At 37.8% G+C, this 18,441-nt stretch overlaps 1 protein-coding gene across 3 annotated transcripts in view; it reads left to right on the forward strand.

Moving 5' to 3' along the window:
• The window catches only part of PLCE1 (phospholipase C epsilon 1), a 149,676-nt gene that overhangs the window by 128,482 nt on the left and 2,753 nt on the right, over positions 1 to 18,441 (forward strand). For 2 of the 3 annotated variants that reach the window (XM_057402334.1, XM_057402335.1), the window contains 14 exons: positions 1,437 to 1,544; positions 1,969 to 2,085; positions 2,166 to 2,324; positions 3,323 to 3,446; positions 5,346 to 5,387; positions 6,151 to 6,275; positions 6,996 to 7,113; positions 10,631 to 10,762; positions 11,921 to 12,211; positions 13,253 to 13,416; positions 14,324 to 14,585; positions 15,509 to 15,627; positions 16,760 to 16,888; positions 17,638 to 17,847. In XM_057402334.1, the coding sequence (XP_057258317.1) occupies positions 1,437 to 1,544; positions 1,969 to 2,085; positions 2,166 to 2,324; positions 3,323 to 3,446; positions 5,346 to 5,387; positions 6,151 to 6,275; positions 6,996 to 7,113; positions 10,631 to 10,762; positions 11,921 to 12,211; positions 13,253 to 13,416; positions 14,324 to 14,585; positions 15,509 to 15,627; positions 16,760 to 16,888; positions 17,638 to 17,847 (2,100 nt within the window). The remainder of the gene's footprint in view (positions 1 to 1,436; positions 1,545 to 1,968; positions 2,086 to 2,165; positions 2,325 to 3,322; positions 3,447 to 5,345; positions 5,388 to 6,150; positions 6,276 to 6,995; positions 7,114 to 10,630; positions 10,763 to 11,920; positions 12,212 to 13,252; positions 13,417 to 14,323; positions 14,586 to 15,508; positions 15,628 to 16,759; positions 16,889 to 17,637; positions 17,848 to 18,441) is intronic. The other variant, XM_057402333.1, reaches the window with a different exon arrangement.

The raw sequence follows: 18,441 nt of genomic DNA on the forward strand, positions 1-18,441 counted from the left end.
AAAAACATTTCTTCTAGGAATATTCTTCAATTTTTTTATACCGTATGCCTGATTGGTGGTCACCAGCAAAAGAGCAATTTTTCCCTAGGGCTTTTGGTTCTGTGTTTGTTTGTGTATGTGTGTGTGTGTATATATTTGTGTGTCTGTGTATTTACCAAATGCTAGAGAAAGCATCAAACTTCCTTTGAGTAGTGTTTTCATTACTCTAAATGTTAATGACTCACCATTGAGAAGAGCTTATCTGGTGTTCCATGTGCTGCTTTGCCTGGAGTTACAAGACATGGGGGTGAGGCTGTGTTAGGAAACCCTGAATAACATGACTGCACAGAATAATACAATTGCAAAGAAGGTTCCTGTAGTAACACTACACAGAATGATGTATTGTGTTGATAATAGATGGGAAGCTCCCCTGGCTCCAAAACTTGCACGATGCAGTAAAGTTTCTTCCTGTCCCTCAAGTAGCTGTCATTGGAAGAGAAGGGGCTCTTTATTCTGGCTCAGTGTGTCTGGCTGTCACGGAAGTGGTGGTGCACCAACTATAGACACAACTGTCTAAAATAAAATTATTCCGGTTTTGAATTATTTTTTCATTTGCTCATGAACGTTTTTGCTGGAAATGGTTTTGATTGTAGAGATCTTTCTTTTCATTAAAATATTTAATTGTAATCCAGATAACTTTTTCAATGCTAGACATTCTAAATATTGATAGCAATAATAAGCTGGGTTTAATAAGCTGCCAACAGATGGGTTAGCTTATCTTTCCCTTCATCCTTCCTCTTGGCTTTCTTCAGTGGTCTTCTAGCAAGTAGGGCTTTATAAACTAAATAAATGAATAAATAAAAATGGGTGGATGGACGTGTAGATAAGTGTCAATTAGTTTAATATCATTAAACAAGATGGCTGCCACATTCTAAGTATCCTCATGGAAGTTGTTTGTAAGACATTATTTTCAGACCACTTTCTACTTAAAAAACTAACAAAACCAACAAAAAGAACTGGCAAACAAACAGAAGATGCTGTGCCCATAAGTTATCCTAGTAGAAACCTGGAATAAATTGCCTTGTTGCTTTATAGATGCTTTTGCGGGTAGAAATATGGAAAAGTTTCTCTCCCTCAGAAAATTAAGCTATACATAAGAACCAATCACTTTCTGCAAACAGATTCCCTGTGTCCTGTAAGATACCATGAATTTCAAAGCTTTATGGTACTTCTCCTAAGAACATAAATGCTTAATTTTCCCACTCTTTCTCAACCTAGGGAATGCAGTTAGCTGGGTTCTCAAGCTTCTAGGGGCTATATTTACTCCACAGAGGTTACTCTTCCTAACACTTTTGCTAAATCATTCAGCTTTCATTTAGTTCTGCAATGTCTGCCTTCTACTTTGAGGGCATGAGACTGTGGCTTCTACATGCTTACACTGTTCAATTGCATTGTAGGTTCTTTTACAAGGCTGCAGAAGTGTAGAATTAGACTGCTGGGATGGTGATGATGGGATGCCTATCATTTATCATGGGCACACTCTTACTACCAAGATCTCTTTTAAGGTATGCTGGTAATTGCACATTGAAAAAAAAAAAAAATCAGAAGAAAATCAGTAGCTTTTTCTCTAATGAAGGAAAAAAATAGCCTATTGGAAAAGTACAAATCCTAATGGGCTAAATCCTAATAGAATATGAACAGCAGACTATGTAGACAAGAACTTCTTCATTGTAAACATTATGCTTTTTGAATTAGTTTTTGTAGCACAAGTACTGTAATTTTGTCTTTTTGTTATCAGCATAACTAATGTAAGTAGCTGTTACCAGTTTTGTTGTAACAAGATGCTAGGTTGATCTGCAGAGCTTGTTTTGAAAGCAGATTGTGGATTCTTTCTTCTTAGAGGAGAAAAAGGATGCCTTCCTTTCTCTCCTTTCAAGTAACTGCTGCAAAGTAATCACGTGTTCTTTCAATGACCTTTCTTTTCCGCAGGAGGTAGTAGAAGCTATTGATCGCAATGCATTTATCACCTCTGACATGCCAATTATTATATCAATAGAAAACCACTGTTCCTTGCCTCAGCAACGCAAGATGGCTGAAATTTTCAAGGTAGGCCAGGAACTGTAAATTATTCTAAGCAAAGGCCTTGGGATTTTCCATAATATAATAACATGTTCTCAATGTTTCAGAATGTATTTGGAGATAAGCTGGTAGGCAAGTTTTTATTTGAGAGTGACTTTTCTGATGATCCCATGCTTCCATCACCTGGCCAACTGAAAAGAAAAATCCTGCTGAAGAATAAGAAGCTGAAAGCCCATCAAACACCAGTGGATATATTGAAACAAAAGGTAAAGTGCTTCCTTAACCGCAAGCAATGAGGCCTAGCTTTTGTTAGAAGTAGTTCATTTGTGTTTGAAGTTTTTGTCATTCTGATATGTAGAGCCGAATAATCTAATGCATACTCATGCTCAGAAGACTCACTTGCAACACTTGGAAGTGGATTGCAATACTCTCAAATAAGTAGACAAGACATATAGTCAAGTATAGACACAGCATAAAATAAAATTAGTGAATTTTAGTTTTATAATACTTCATAGTATTATGATTCGCACCACATGTCCTATGTGATAAACATAAATGAAGTATTACTCTGAGGCTATAACATTTTCTATTCATGTTTTTTGAACAATGGTAATATGCATTAAGCATGTGTGTATATATAGAGCATGCAGTAATTTTTAGTAGAATTCTGCTTTTCTCTTTTTTTATATTCAAGCCAGGCAAATACTCTCTTTCTTACTCCCTTTTCGAGGGGACTCTGCTATTCAAGTTGTGCTTATATTTAAATGAGAATTTTTCTCATTTCAAAAAATTAGGGTTGCGTCTCTGATAGCCTCCTCTTAACCATGTCTGTGTTTAGGCAGCAGTTAGATTGAATCCTTAAAAACTAATGGCTTTTACCCAAAACGTAAACATAATTGAATTAGAATTGAATTCTTGTACCAGTATATGGACATTCTCTGTCTTTTAAAAAAGTTTTAAACTGTTTCTGAGACAGCATTCCTCAGGCTGGAAAAAGGCAGTCTTGCTCTAAATGCTGTGCAAAGTGGACATTTTCCCATAATTAATTGCGTTTCATATCTTTTTGAGTGGTTTTCCACCAATAAAAGCTTTCTTTATATTCAAACCCTTAAAATGGTATTTTACTTAGTTCTTAGCAGTCTTACTAATTTCTCATTATATTTATTCAGTACTTTCATATAAATAAGATGCAGGCAGCAATGTAAACTCTTCTGCTTCTTAAAAATACTTACCAAGAATGTAATAAGTGGTTCTGTTGCTGTAGGCTCACCAGCTGGCACATATGCAAGCACAGGCTAGCAATGGTGCTAGCAACCCCACACCTACCAATGAGGAGGAAGAAGATGAAGAGGATGAATACGACTATGACTATGAATCTCTCTCTGATGGTAACAGTATATATTTGCTTATTTATTACAGTGCTGTTGTTAGCAATAAGGCATGTAAATATTCTAGTTCAGGAATGATGTAAGTAAGTTGATCTTACCATTTGAGAGGAATATGTGCTAAATGTTCTTAGTGTCTATATCAATAGAAAGTCTATAATACTGTGAAAATAATTTGACTATGTAGAGGACTTGAGTGTGACTTTAATTCCAGCCATAAGATGTTTTAACTATGCAGTGTATGCTAAACTGTTAGTTTTTATAAATTATATTTTCTATTATTTATATTATTAAAAAATTATTGTGTTCATAATCTGCCTTCAGCTTTATTGTCTTTTATGAGGAATCCAGACACCTGAAAGCCAAAGTTCATAACAGGCTTAGCCCTTGCATCTGTGTGACTGCCATTACATTGACCTAAGATGCAGATTCTCCAAACTTCTCCTTGGTTACTATCTAATCCCAGAGATCCCTGAAGAACTTACTTCAGTTACACTTTCAGCATCAGCTGTTCACTTCATGTGTAAAGGCAGAGAAGCCACTGGCTTATCCATGGCTTGCTCAATAAAGAGGGCTTTATTAAAGCTTTAGCTGCTCAGTGAAAAAACTGCAAGGCATGCCTCACTGACTTGTAAGTTCATGTGGTGTCCATGCTTCACCTACCCTAGCTTTCAGGAACTGGCAGAGGATAAATCCACCTTTATGAACAATTTATAGATTGGCTATAATGATTGGCATGCCAGAGGTGAGAAAAAGTGCTGCACTTAATAACTTCCACTACTTCATTAGCTCTCCAGTTCAGTCAGTCACGTTTGGTTCAGCTACAGGTGAAGGACAGAATGCACCACACTGAGGCACCTGAGCTGAAGTCATGCCTATTTTTTTCCTTTTGCTGCGGTCTGGTAGGTTTTGGTAGAGCAAATAGCTGGAGTCAGGAACATTTAATCTTCTCAAGTTCTGATAAAGGACATTTGTCAAATAAATGCTTCATCCTTGTTAAACTCCATAAATGGGCCACAAAACTGACCAAGGGGAAGTGGCCATGACCAGTGGCTGGATGCTGTCTTTAAACAGCATCTCGCATTGCCTCTGTCAAAAAGAGAATGCTGAGTTAGAGTGACCATTGGTCTGACACAGCTGGGCATGTTCTGCTAGGCAAACAGTAAAGTACTGTGCTCATTAAAACTTTTAAGCCTAAGGATGCTGTGTTCAGATTAGATATAATTTTTCAGTATGCCCAGTGGCACAGGACTTCTTTCCAGTTGGTCTTTTATTTAAATTACTTGCATCTGTATTTAATGATTTTAAAAAAATTAACATGCAGTTCAGGACCTGGCACTGCTTGTGGGATAGCAGTATAATGTATGCTAATATGAAAATTGGTGAGTTTGGTGCCTGCACTGCCCTCAGTTGCATTTTGCTAGGAAGTTGGCCTAACTGGCTACTTGAGAGTACTCCTTGTGTGGGACAGGGTGGAGATAGTGTGTGTACATTGCTGTGGAAAACTCAGATCTTTGATTACAGACTTGCTAGGAAAATACTGCGAGCTAACTGCAGTAAGTCATGTTTCAGCGATGTTTGAGTTAGGAGGAAGTTTGAGAAATCTGAAGCTAGCAAGAAACATTCACACCTTCCAATATATGAAGAAATCTGTGGCATGTTTTACTGCTTTATAACAATGATTATTCTCTGAGATCTTTAATTATGCTCATATTTTAGCAAAACTAATCTATATAATGGTCTGTAAACTTTCTAGAAGATTTTCAGTTTTATTTTCCTTACTGATGCATTAGTATTGTGTAAGGCTAATAGTTTTACAACTGACACTTAATTTTCATTTCTCTGGCTGTAAATCTTAATTTCCTTTACTCTTATTCCCTCTCTGACTATGTTTCCCTGTAGCTGATGTCCTTAATGCTTCTCCTGCTCCTAACAGCCAGGAAGGTAAAGGCCATTTGGTTGAGCTTTTTTAACTGCATGACATCAGCACTGCACTTCCAGCCTGCTGTTAAATGTGACAGTGTGAAAATACGGTTTCTACTTCATATTAAAAATGCAATCAGCAATCAGATATTTTTGTACGGCACTGTTAACTGATCAGAAACTGTTAGAAGGCTGCATGTATGACACTGGTTATGCATAAAAACAGTTTGGTCAAAGCATCAGGAATATCAGGAATGAAATAAAACCATTCCTTTTGTGACAGTTACAATATTTTGGTCTAGAAAGACCAAATTAGCAGGTGCATGATTCTCTGATAAATATGTAGCTTTGAAGCGGAATTTCTACAGATATAAAAAATATTTATTCATGGTGAATGTAAGGAGAGGAAAGCCAAAACTTGCTGTCCGAAGACAAGTATGTGCTTGATATTTTTAATCATGTTTGGACTTGAGGAATTCTTTGCTATTCAGGAATATCAGTTGTTGACAGATGGCAAGCTTAATTCATTTAGTGATTTTGTTTCAAAGATCTCATGAGCACAAAAGGATGGGCTTTAAAAGAAGTGCAAAATATTAACCAAAGCTGAGCATAAAATTTTTAAAGTAGAAAGTTACTATTAAAATGCTTTGACCAGTAAATGCATAATTTTGGCATCTGGTTATTCAATTAAGATTCACAGCATTGTCCACAAATATTAATTCAAATTTAATTTCCAGTTTAAATTGTTTGGCTTTATGTTTATTAAAATACCATTAATTTTTAGATAACATTCTTGAAGACCGACCTGAGAATAAATTATCAAGTGATAAACTGCAGTTTGAATATAATGAAGAGACTGCCAAAAGAATAAAGAAGGCTGATTGTGCTACTTACAATAATAAAGGAAAGGTAGTTCTGCTTTTTACCCCTTTCTTCTCAGCCACGCTTTGATATATAACCAACTTCAACAGGATTTGAACAGTTTAGGTAACTGAGGCATCAGACGGTAAATGTGTTTTACTGAAGACAAATAGTAGAAAGCATGGAAACACACCAGGAAAAATAGATTAAATAGAACAAACACTCAACATACTGTTCAGGAAAAGTCCTCAGAGGTTATTGAATGTACAGATTGTTTGGCTGAAAATTTTACCTGTCATTGCTCTCAATGAACAAATTCATTGAAGCAAGATCCAGATGTTTATTTTAGGTATCTAATTTCAATTAATGTCAATGGAACTGAAGATTTCATCTACGTCTTCAGCATCTTTGTGTATTGAAATAACATTAAAATACTACACTATTGATATCAGATAGCCATGTTACCGTTTATTAAATCACCTGACAACTGAACAATTCCATTGCTGTGTAGTAAATTGCAGTTTCTCCTGAACACAGATGAGTTTTGTCTTTAATATTTGTAGAACTGACTCTTATTAAGGGCTTTGCATGCTACCATGGTATCAGTAACAGGTATTGATGCATAAAACCTGACCAGGGAGATATGTTAGGTGAAGACAGCAAACCATGTAGGAAGAATGAGAGATTTTGAAGCCAGAAGTAAGATATGCAAGAGTACTTACACATTCAATAATTTTATTATTCCATGTTCTTGGAATTGTTACATAGGTTTATGACATGGAGCTGGGAGAAGAATTCTACCTTCCCCAAAATAAGAAGGAAAGCAGACAGATAGCGCCAGAGCTGTCAGATCTTGTCATTTACTGTCAAGCTGTAAAGTTCCCTGGTAAGTACACTGCCTTGTTTTATTGCTTTAAACTTTCAAATTCTTGGAAACATTATGTTTATGTTTTGAATTAGTTATTACAAGCATTTTCAAATTGAAGTAGTCAAGGAGCTTTTTTCTTGATGATTTGGTAGGCTACATAATAATAGCTTCTGGCTGAGAAGCGGTATTCATAAATTATGTGAAGACATATTGTTTGTCATATTAAAATGTTTACGAGAGTGAAATTTGCCAGTCTTCACAACATAGACGACTGTTTCATTGCCAAATGCCAGATAACAGAAAGCTTTATCTTAAGAGTTCCAAGTTTCCATGTAAGGACTACGAATTAGGAAGGAAAATATTAAAACCTTGCAGGAACTGCTTGTCACCTGTCTTTAAGTGACCTCAGTTCAGTGTGTCTCACCTTTGCCTACAGTGCATCTTTTCTTATCCTCAGTGGATAGGAAGGGACGTATTTGCAGGGGTAAAGGAGCCTTTCCATGAGATAGGTGGGAACAGCTTATTGCACACTCACACTCTTTATGGAAAAGGTTAAGGAAATAGGAGGATCTTCCTTTGTACAGTAGGAAGAATAATGTTTGCAGAAGAAAAGGAGAGGGAGTAACTGAAGAGGTCGCTGATAGTTACTTGTTCAGTGTTGAAACATGAGGTTGAGTATGTTTTGGCTCATACTGTGTACATAAATAATTTTAAATTGAGAATTTATTGTTTATTGATGTGTTTAATGTTTTGAGTGAAAAATCTGCTTTTTAATGGAATGGTTCTCTGTGGAAAAGCTAGCAATTCTGCCAAACCATGATCTTATACAAATAGAACTATAATCAGATTAGAGAAGCTAACCAAACATAAAATAGTGTCAAATAGGCAAGATAAACATGCTGAAAAATGGGGACACATTCTTTTATAATCTTCTATAACGTTAAGAATTGTAGGTATCACTTGTAAAAATAATAACTTCTAAAAATTAAAATCTGATACTCTTTTTAATGAAATCTGCAATAAGATCTTTCAAATAAAATATTTTCTTTTGAAGGATGATATTCAAGATTAAACAGAGGTAGTGTAGGTAATTCCAGGCATTTTGACACACAAAGTAGTTCTGATGTTCTTAGAAAAAGTTAAAGTATTTCAGGTTTTTAATCTAATTTCAGTTATAAAACAAATACCTGCTTTCTTTATTGGATTTCTTCCTCTTGCTTTAAAGGGGACATGAAAATTGGTTAAGAAAACAGGTTTACTTTCACAGAACACATGAAACTATAGAAATTAGTTTTCCAACAAATTTTGACTCCTTTGAGAGAAGTTCTGCCTTCTCTGCAAGATAGTAGACTTCCACTGGCACCATGCTACTGACTGAGTTCCGCTGCTCAGATGGAGAGCACGGATACTGTTCCTTAATATGAGAAAAGGGGTTGGGTTGATCCAAGACTTTGTAGCTCTGTTGACCAGATTCCTAACCAACTCAGGCAATGCAAGCGTCTTGGAAACAGGGAGGGCAGAATTCATGTCAGTGTCTGACCACAAACTAACTGGCCTTTGATCTAAAACAGATGGTGAGTGGGTGCCAATTACAAATTAACCTGCTACTTTATCATGATTAGATGAGAAGGGCAAGGGAATTTGCCATCCTCTGGATTTATCTGACAGTGGTAAAGCAGTGTGGTTATATCTAACACAAGAAGTGGGCACTAAATTCTGTAGCTTGAAGGATATAGCATAGGGGTTGTGGGGAAGTACTAAGCACATGTCAGTATGGTAGCATGATAGGATCTATGTGTAGTATGATGGCATCTAAATTGGTCCTACATTGACCAGAGAGTTGGATCAGATGGCTTCTAGATCCTTGCCAGCCTCCATGATTTTGTGAATTTATGATTCTATGTATAGGTGATGCTATATTATGGAGTCAAGTTTAAATTGGAGTGAAAAATGGGGCTTGCCTTTAGGAGGTGTGTCACATGCAAAGCATGGCCCTGGGAAAGACTGAAAGAAAACTCCCAGCTGCAGCTTTCCCTGTGGTCATCAAGCTGGCTGCAGTTAACACTGCTGTTTTGTGTTGCACTCTCTGGTGATTTATGAGGTTTGTCTGTTTCCTCAGTGACTGTCTCCACAACAGGCTTTTGAAACCTGGATCTTGCTTGCCAAATCCATTTGATCCATTGAAAACTGGGATTAAATAGTGCTGGAAGCACACAGTGCATAACTCCTCATTCTTCTAGTCAGTTCATATTCCTTGATCTCAGCCTCTACCATCTTCTGTGGTTTATGTGTATGCTTTGGCCCAAAGAGACAGTATGTCTCCAATACTGAAAACATTATGTATATCCTAAACTTTACTAAACCAAGTAGTTCTATTGAAACTATTAGCATAATTTTACTAAGTGCACTTAGACATGCTGTAAAGATTGAGAGCTGAAAATTTACAGCTGTGGACAGGTTTCAGTAGAAGGGAGTCCAGTGTATCCTTTGTGATCTACATTTGTAGTTGCAATATTAGTATTAAATCCAGAACTGTCTTTAGACAGGTGTGAACAGATGTGAATTCAGGAGGGTCGTTTTTGCACAGTTAGGCAAATAGCAGTGTACATGCTTTGCTATATTTTATAGCACAAGTACATCTTGGATCTCTGAGAGCATCCCACACCTCACCGCTGTGGGTGTCAGAATAACTATTGTGTGTTTTGACTTACTTTTAATTTTGGTTTTCTGTGTGCTCTCTCCAGACAGAAACTGACCTTAAGGGGTATTAAGTGTTTTCACTTCACTGGAATTTAGGTCATTACTTTTATGATTATTTTGCTAGAATGCATATGTTTGAGTAATTGCTATTCTAGAGCTTTCCAGCTCCACTTCTAATACATATTGGCCATTAAATGCTTAATGGATTTTGCACACCTACCATATTTCCCATTGTTGAAATACATATTCTAAACAGAAGATAACTCTGAAAACATTTTGAAGTTAAACTGTTTAACCAACAGCATTTGAGCTTTTTCCTTTACATTAGATCTTTAAATCATATTCTTGCATGTATTTAATTATGTAGGTATCTAAGATGAATTCTGTGATATTCACTACTGTGCAGATTTATTGCTTCTGTAGAAAGGATCTTTTTTTTTTATTGTTCTAAGGATGAAAACATTGAGACTGTTACTGCATTTTTTTTAGTATTAGTTAGGACCATCTGGTAATTTGAGACAGAGCCACAGCCTTCCTCAAGCCAAAAAGTAAAATGAGAAAAGTTATATCACAGAGATATAACTGTGTATTGTATTGCCTCATGTAAGTTTTTATATAGATTGTATATATAAACATACATAATATGTGCATATATAAAGACATGTCTGTATGTAAAGATGTTAACATTAAATTATGGAGAAAAATATGCTGCTCGCCCTGTGTACTGTATGACAGGCATATTCAGGCCTTCAAAAATAATGTAAAATATGATGGAAATTGTCATGCCCTCTTGGTCATGTTTTTTGGCTCATTTATTTTACATTTATGGGAACAGGCTTGTCAACTCTAAACCCATCTGGCTCTAGCAGAGGAAAAGAAAGAAAGAGCAGGAAGTCCATTTTTGGCAACAATCCTGGCAGGCTGAGCCCTGGGGAGTCAGCTACCCTTGCCAAAGCATCTGGAAAAGGTAAAAGTTAGCATCTTCTTTCACCAGTCACGTGGAATGACTGTAATCCAACATATGTACCAGACCAAGTTGTTAAAGATCAAATACTTTACAGTGTGTAAGATATTGAACTTTGAATGTTTTTTTTTTGTTAGTGCAGCAGGCATTACAGTAACAGCATTGTAACTGAAGTATTGAGTGTAGAATGTTAAAATAGGATTACTTGGTCAGGAATATGACTACCCTAATTCATAAATGATTCAAAACTAGCATATAATTTAAGTAATGTATTTTCAAGTTAGTATTTTAAAAGATGTGAGTGAATACTTTCAAAGTACAAATGGAAGGCAGAACTGTTGGGCTGGATCCAGAAAAGCATTTTTAGTGTCTGAAGTAGGACTTAGTTGCCTAAAATTCAGCCAAGTCCAAACATGTAATTGTGCAAACTCCTGTGTTCTACAATGGAGATATTTAGACTCTGCAGGTAATTCAGACTGTGAACTTGGAAATTGTACTTCTGTGTATGAACAGATGTAAAGAAATACAAAGAAAGTACAGACAAGTTTCTGGAGTAGGAATGAGATCTAGACCCCCTGCCTTTCAAGAGAATGCCATAAACAGAAAGTTAGAGTTGTACCCTTTCTTGTACTCATTTTCTGGCTCAAGGAGCATTGTATTTCTTTCAGCTCAAGGGCATAGCTGCAGCAGGTAGTTAGATTCCCTTCTAGAGGCCAGTGTCATAAAAATGAAGAGGTCTAGTGTCTAATTCTAAAGAACATAAGAATTTTCTTGGCTTTGTCCCCTAGTTCTTACAGCCTCTGTAGACTGCCTGTTTGGAGACTTAGCGGCTGGATTTCAATCTTGCCTGCCTTCCTCATGTAAAATGTGTAAATGAGAAGAATGGAATTTTATACCTTTATTTCATTCAGGCAAATGCCAATTAAGTATTTATTTATGAATATGGTTGTTAGCACATCTAATCATGATATCATTTCAGTGCTTTAACATTACAGTTTCTTACTGTATAAGAAGGAATGTGGCACACTGAGTACCGTCATTTTCCAGGATCAACTTTTCCTACTATAACCAAAACACGCACACATCCTTCACCCCAAAACATTGAATTTCTGGAGTCTCTGGATCTGCAGCTGTAACTTGAGGGTACTGTTTATTTCCTAGGCCCTTTTGATGTGATGCGGCAGACCTGGGAAGATCCTTGCTCTCCTTACAACTCTCCAGCTTCTCTCAGTGCTATCATAAGGACGCCCAAGTGCTATCATATCTCCTCCCTGAACGAGAATGCTGCTAAGCGGCTGTGCAGGCGGTACTCTCAGAAGCTGATCCAGCACACCACATGCCAGCTCCTGAGGACCTACCCTGCTGCCACACGCATCGACTCCTCAAATCCCCATCCACTGATCTTCTGGCTCCACGGCGTGCAGCTCGTGGCTCTTAACTACCAAACAGATGGTATGGGTGGAAAACCACACATTTTTATATATTTTAAATGTGAAATAAGTCCTTAAAATGGGAATTTGGTTTTACCTGCTATTACAAGAAGAGTCCAGGGAGACCTTACTGCAGCTTTTCAGATCATGAAAGGGGAGAGACTTCAGCGGAACCTGTTGCAGAAAGACAAGGGGTGATGATTTTAAACTAGAAGAGGAAAGATTCAGGCTGGATGTGAGGAGGAAATTTTTTACAGTGATCATGATAAAATACTGGCACAGGTTGCCCAGATTGGTGGTGGATGCGCTGTCCCTGGAGACATTCAAGGCCAGACTGGATGTGGTTCTGAGCAACCTGATCTAGTTGAAGATGTTGCTGCTCATTGCAGAGGGGTTGTACAGATGATCTTTGAAGGTCCCTTCCAACCCAAACTATCCTATGGTTCTGTGACAATCTGGTCCTTGAAAGTAGTCATCCCAGAGTTCAGAAGCTTTATGCCAATGAAGCAGATCTCCTGGTAGCACAGAAGTTCCTGGACAGCAACACCTTCCATTTTTATTACTATTTTATAGCTGAAGGCTCCTTTTTACCCCCAGTTCAAGCAGCTGTTTTCTCTTTTGGATAACTTCCAAGTATAAAAAGCCACTAAACTGCTTTTTACTTAGAAGTGCCACCTAAGATGCTGGTTTAATGTTGATCAAAACATTTTTTGACCGTTTCCTAACCTGTCTTATGGTCCTGTACCTTTTTGATGGGGGGTCCATTAGGTCATCCACAAAGCTACAGAGTCGATGCTTGTGCATTCTGCAGTGCAGGGCAAATACCTAGAAACCAAATATCTGTGTAGGCGAGCCCTACAATTGGATAAAGGCAATGGAAAGGCATAGAAGATAATGAACTGTTACTATAGTGTTGTATAATTAAGTATTGGGATAGATTGGATACATAAATTGTAGTTATTTCTGAAAACTAAGAATGAACTGATAGTTATGACAGGCATCATGTCTTCACTGTTAGTTTTTCCATTGCTCCTTGTCAGTTTTGGCTGTCTTGCTTTCACAGATCTTCCTCTGCAACTGAATGCAGCAATGTTTGAGGCTAATGGTGGCTGTGGATATGTTTTGAAACCTTCTGTTCTGTGGGACAAAAACTGTTCGATGTACCAGCAGTTTTGTCCTTTAGAAAGAGATCTTGATAATAAGGAACCAGCTATATATTCTTTAACAGTAAGTACATTAAAAGGGAATTTCATGCAGCCAAACAGGTAGAAGTAGACAACGTTTAACTACAGTCTTTAACCAGCATTACAGTTATGTGTCTGTATGAAAAGATTGAGCCTTTAATTGTTACTTGTGCTTCTGAAGATCAGCATAGCTAACAAAAATTGGAGGGGGAAGGAGGAAAGAATTGTCGTTATTTTATTGGCTGGTTTGTATCCATAGTTACTTTCAGTGTTTCCTTCACAATATCGTTGAAACCCAATCCTGAAAGCTTTTTTCCTGGGACTACACAACATGTGCCTGGATGTTTCACACGTTTGTGAACAGTTGAGAAGCTACACAAAAAAAACCCCAAAACATTATGAAAAGCTGCATTGAATCTTAAAAAAAAAAACTTTTAAAAAACTTATATAATAAGATACATAATTTATGGATTTATGGCAAAAAAAAAAAAAGTATTCTAAGCTAGTGTTTTAGAAAAGTGAGATTCATAAGAATCCAAATTTTCCCAGCAGCGGGAATTGCACCCCTAACTCTTGTGTGGTGTATGCCAAAGCAAGCCAGAGGTCAGTGCCATTGCTCCACAGTAATGGAGAGGAAAACTTGATCCTTTGACTACATTACCGGTACATTCTTTCGGGATTAACTTTCAGATGCCTTGAATGGTTACACTCATGATGTATGGTGTATCGTTTTCAGAGGAAGGATACCATAGCAATGGGGGGCAGGGACTGAGGCAGCTCTGCTTCTGAAACGCCTGCCCTGGCAATTACAAAAGTAGGGGAGTGTTGTAATTAAGTCAGCATGTTAATAAACTGTGCTTAGGAGCATGATAAACAGCAGTTAGCTCAGAATCATGACAGTAAAAGAATTACTCCACTAATTGATTTCTCTGTGTACTCCTTGGATTCAGATTGTGTCTGGACAGAATGTTTGCCCTAGCAATAGCACAGGCAGCCCATGCATCGAAATCGATGTGCTTGGGATGCCTCTGGACAGCTGCCATTTCCGGACGAAGCCCATCCATCGCAACACTCTCAACCCCATGTGGAATGAACAGTTCCTTTTCCGGGTTCACTTTGAAGATCTGGTCTTTCTTCGGTTTGCAGTTGTTGAAAATAACAGCTCAGCTGTAACAGCTCAGAGAATCATTCCCCTAAAAGCTCTAAAAAGAGGTACAGTGTAGTTTGTAGTGATACCCTATGCCAGAATGGTCCAGCAGGTTCCTGGACTGAATCCTGCTGGGAGAGGTGCATGTTTAATCAGTTGGCTGTATTTTTCTAGAGGAGACGGAGCAAAATTCAGACAGCATGCTTTGCCCTGGCATTGTGATGCTGATCTAATAGACTTCCTGAGAGCTGGAGGCTGCCCCTGACTTGTAAAGTCAGATCCTGTGCTGATGCAGAGACTGGGACATCTTGTGTGCAGTTGCTATGATCCTGAGCTGTGGTTGTGAGGTTGTGTTCACCTTGAGACCTGCTGCTCCCTTAGGCAGTAGGGATTGGTTTCATTCCCCACTTTCCTTTGCCCAAGAAACTGCTCTATCTGGTGACCACCGGGCAGAGGGGAATTACCCTTATTGCAGCTATGGCTGGAGGAGAGGTGAAGGAAGGGTGGAAAAAGGTGAGAGAGAGAGATGAGGAAACATCATTAATTCTGTGTCACCTGGGAGAAGGAGTTTCCATATTGCCAGCAGCTCTTCAGCAGAACATTAAAAATACTTCCACATTTGCTTTGCCCCACTCTATACCACACAACAGTCTTAGCATATGAGGAGACCTAGCTATAGATACCTATTTTCCCAGTGAGATTTTGTTCGTGTTTCATTCATATTCTAATATTTAGCTATTTTATGTACGAATATATTGCAGATTTAGGGCAAAACAAAGGTAGGTGGCTGTATGAGCCACTCGGCAGTTCACAGCATCTGTGCTATGCTGTTGTACAGTCAGAGTGTTAATGCAGTGTTATTACACTGCTTTAAAGCCTATAGATGTGGCAAGTTGTAGGTATAAATATAGCAAATATGAGTTTTCATTTATGAGTCTTGCATCCCAGGATGTGGCAGAGTACTTTCAAAAGGTTTTCTTCTCTTCAGGCTATAGACATGTCCAGCTCCGTAACCTGCACAATGAAGCATTAGAAATTTCTAGTTTGTTCATAAACAGTCGGAGAATGGAAGAAAGTCCCTCTGGAAACACCCTGCCTGCATCTATGGTAATTTAATTATGTTCTTGTGAATTCCATGTATTCTTGTCTTGGTGACTACTATGGTCTGGAAACTTCCAGAACCAGACTGTTCAAAGACATTAGTCCCTAAACTTGCACAAGTGTCTGAAGTACCCTGATGCCTAATTCTTTTGGGATTCAGTGCAAGTAAGGTTATCCCACCTGGCTCAGACTGTTGGAGGGTAAATCTTTTCAATGTCTGGCTTCTGGTGTATTTAGCTATAGAACTAGAACTAGCAGAAGAAGTGCTGGAGGAGGAGTATGGCTGAGCAGCAAGGTTCAGAGCTGCTTCATGCATTTCTTTATGCATGAATCATAAGCAATGCATTTGGGACAAAAAAAAAGGAAGATGCAAATTACCAACAACTTTGAGATAATGAGAGCAAAATTGAATTCTGTTACAGGAAAAGGTGGAGTCTGTATTTCCATAAATACATACGTACTTATACATGTGCCCATTTATGTGTACAAACATGTATACGTACACATATAAATGTGTGTATAATACATATAAATATGTATGTATGCATGCATGGACGTGGTTTTTTGTTGTTTTTTAAATAGCCACTGATTTTAGGTTCAGTACCTTTAAGCATGTATATTATTATTTTGCTGATTCCTGAAGTGTTAGATAAAACATCCTGAGCCTGTGTGTGCAGCACATACATTGCAGATGTTACCCTCCTGTGAATACATGCCCAACACATATCTTGGTGAATTACTAGGGCAGAAGGGAAGAACATAAATGTTTTGGAGGGTAAAATGAAGCCACAGATTTTCATCCAGTATTTCATAAACTGAACCCAAATACTCTGAGCTCAGCTAGAATGGATAATGAGCAGTGGAGGTCTGTCCTTTGGTGGCAGTTTAGGTACTCCTGTTGGAAAACTTACTTTTTCTTCTTTCTCTTCAGCTTCAAGGCAGGGGAGGGTCTTTGGGGAGACTGGTTTGTTGGGTTTTCTTTTAATACCTGGATCTGTAGCATAAGAGCCATTCATTAGCAGAATAGCTTGCTTTGTCAAGGTCCTTACAACTTGTGTGCACAGTTTCTGCTAAGTAACCTAAAACTAACAAACCTGTACAAAGCCATTCAGTAACCTGTTGAATGTTGCCTAAACAGTTGTTTAGTATGGGAGAAAGGAAAGCTGCTGTGACCTACAAAGTGACAATTCATGGAATTCCAGGCCCGGAGCCTTTCACTGTGTTTAGTGTAACTGGAGGGACCACAGCTTCACAGCTTCTCCATCAGGTAAGTTGCCCTCTGAATTGCAGGCTCTTAATTGCAAGAATCCACACTAACATCACTCTGGACATTTGTCTCCCTGCATTTCTCACATGGAGGATTGTCCTTCATTCATCACAGCAAAGAGGTGATTTAGCAAAGTATTACTGTGGAATTAATTACTTTGCAAACACAGAAGAGCATCAGTGAAATTTTCCCAATCTTGGCTTCAGAGAATGAGTTTTACAACCTTAGAACATATTCTTTATTAGTATTTTACTCTTTGGAGATATGCAGATGAGAAAAACAGTGTTTCTGACCAAAGGAGGCAGTGGGCTGTCCTTACAACAAGGGCAAACATTTCTACGCAGTTCTTTGAACTTGAGCACCATAGGAATACAGAGTAAAAGTTAGAGGGCTAAGTTCATGAGTAGAAAAACCAGTTAGCTCAACAGGCATTGTTATTCTAGCAGTGGGAAAAGACTGTACTGTCCCGAGATTGTGAATAAAATGCCTGGCCAGTCAAACAGGGCAGAAATAAGCTTAAATAGTACTGCCTTGTCTGGAATAGTTGAACTGCTTGGCTAAAGAGAACAATACATTACCCTGGAGTAAAATATCTGAATAATAAGTAGCACATCAGAAATCTTGCCTGCACTGTCAGGATAGTTATTGATTCTTAAAGCCTCCTTGTTCATTCTCATTTAGAACTACTAATTATGCAGTGTTTATATTTAGCTGTCTAATTGCTGTGTGTTTATTGTGGTCACTCTTAGCTCTTGGCTGCCACAAAAGGCACCGAGTCATGTGCTGCAGACTATTTTCTGATGGAAGAGAAAAGTTTTATATCTAAAGAAAAGAGTGAATGCAGAAAACCACCATTCCAGAGAGTGATTGGGCCTGAAGAAGGGGTAGTGCAGCTTTTGAACAGTTGGTTCCCAGAAGAAGGATACGTTGGGAGGATTATCTTTAAAACCCGAGAGGAAGTAAGTCTGCTTTATCTAAGCTGTTATTTACAAAGGTAGCTAAAAATAGCTGTTAGGACCAGGAAACAAAAGGGTGTAGTATTTGTTTCACTATTTGGAGACTAATGTCAATGCTGCGTACATCATTTTAAAACAAACATAACTCTAAATTGAAAGAAATTAGACTTCATGAACCTGTGTGACACTAATTTGACTTTACTCAGCTCTAGTACCAGCTATGGTGTTTAATCATTATTGCTTAGTCAGCAGTTCAATGCCACTGGCTTACTGTTTTGACTGACAGGTCTAATTAATGCAAATCGAGACATTGAGCTGATAGGACATTAATATAAAGATATTTAATACCAAAGGATCGCAGGTAACAGAACTCCAGATTACAGTTATCAGTCAATCAATTTAGATGCCAGCAGCTTCTCTGTTCAGAAAAATTAGAATGTATTTTACTATTAAAAAAGTCTAAAAACCTCAAAGGATGATTAAATTATCAATGATAGCCTAAAATAATTAAAGAGGTGATTTCTATTAATTTAAAGGAGGAAGATGAAGTGATTACTTCAGTTTAAACTATGAGCAAAACATCCAAAACTTGACAAT

This window comes from Pezoporus wallicus, unplaced genomic scaffold, assembly GCF_028554395.1.
Source record: "Pezoporus wallicus isolate ANWC-B61680 ecotype Strahan unplaced genomic scaffold, APGP_CSIRO_Pwel_v1 contig_6787, whole genome shotgun sequence".
Classification (NCBI taxonomy): domain Eukaryota; kingdom Metazoa; phylum Chordata; class Aves; order Psittaciformes; family Psittacidae; genus Pezoporus; species Pezoporus wallicus.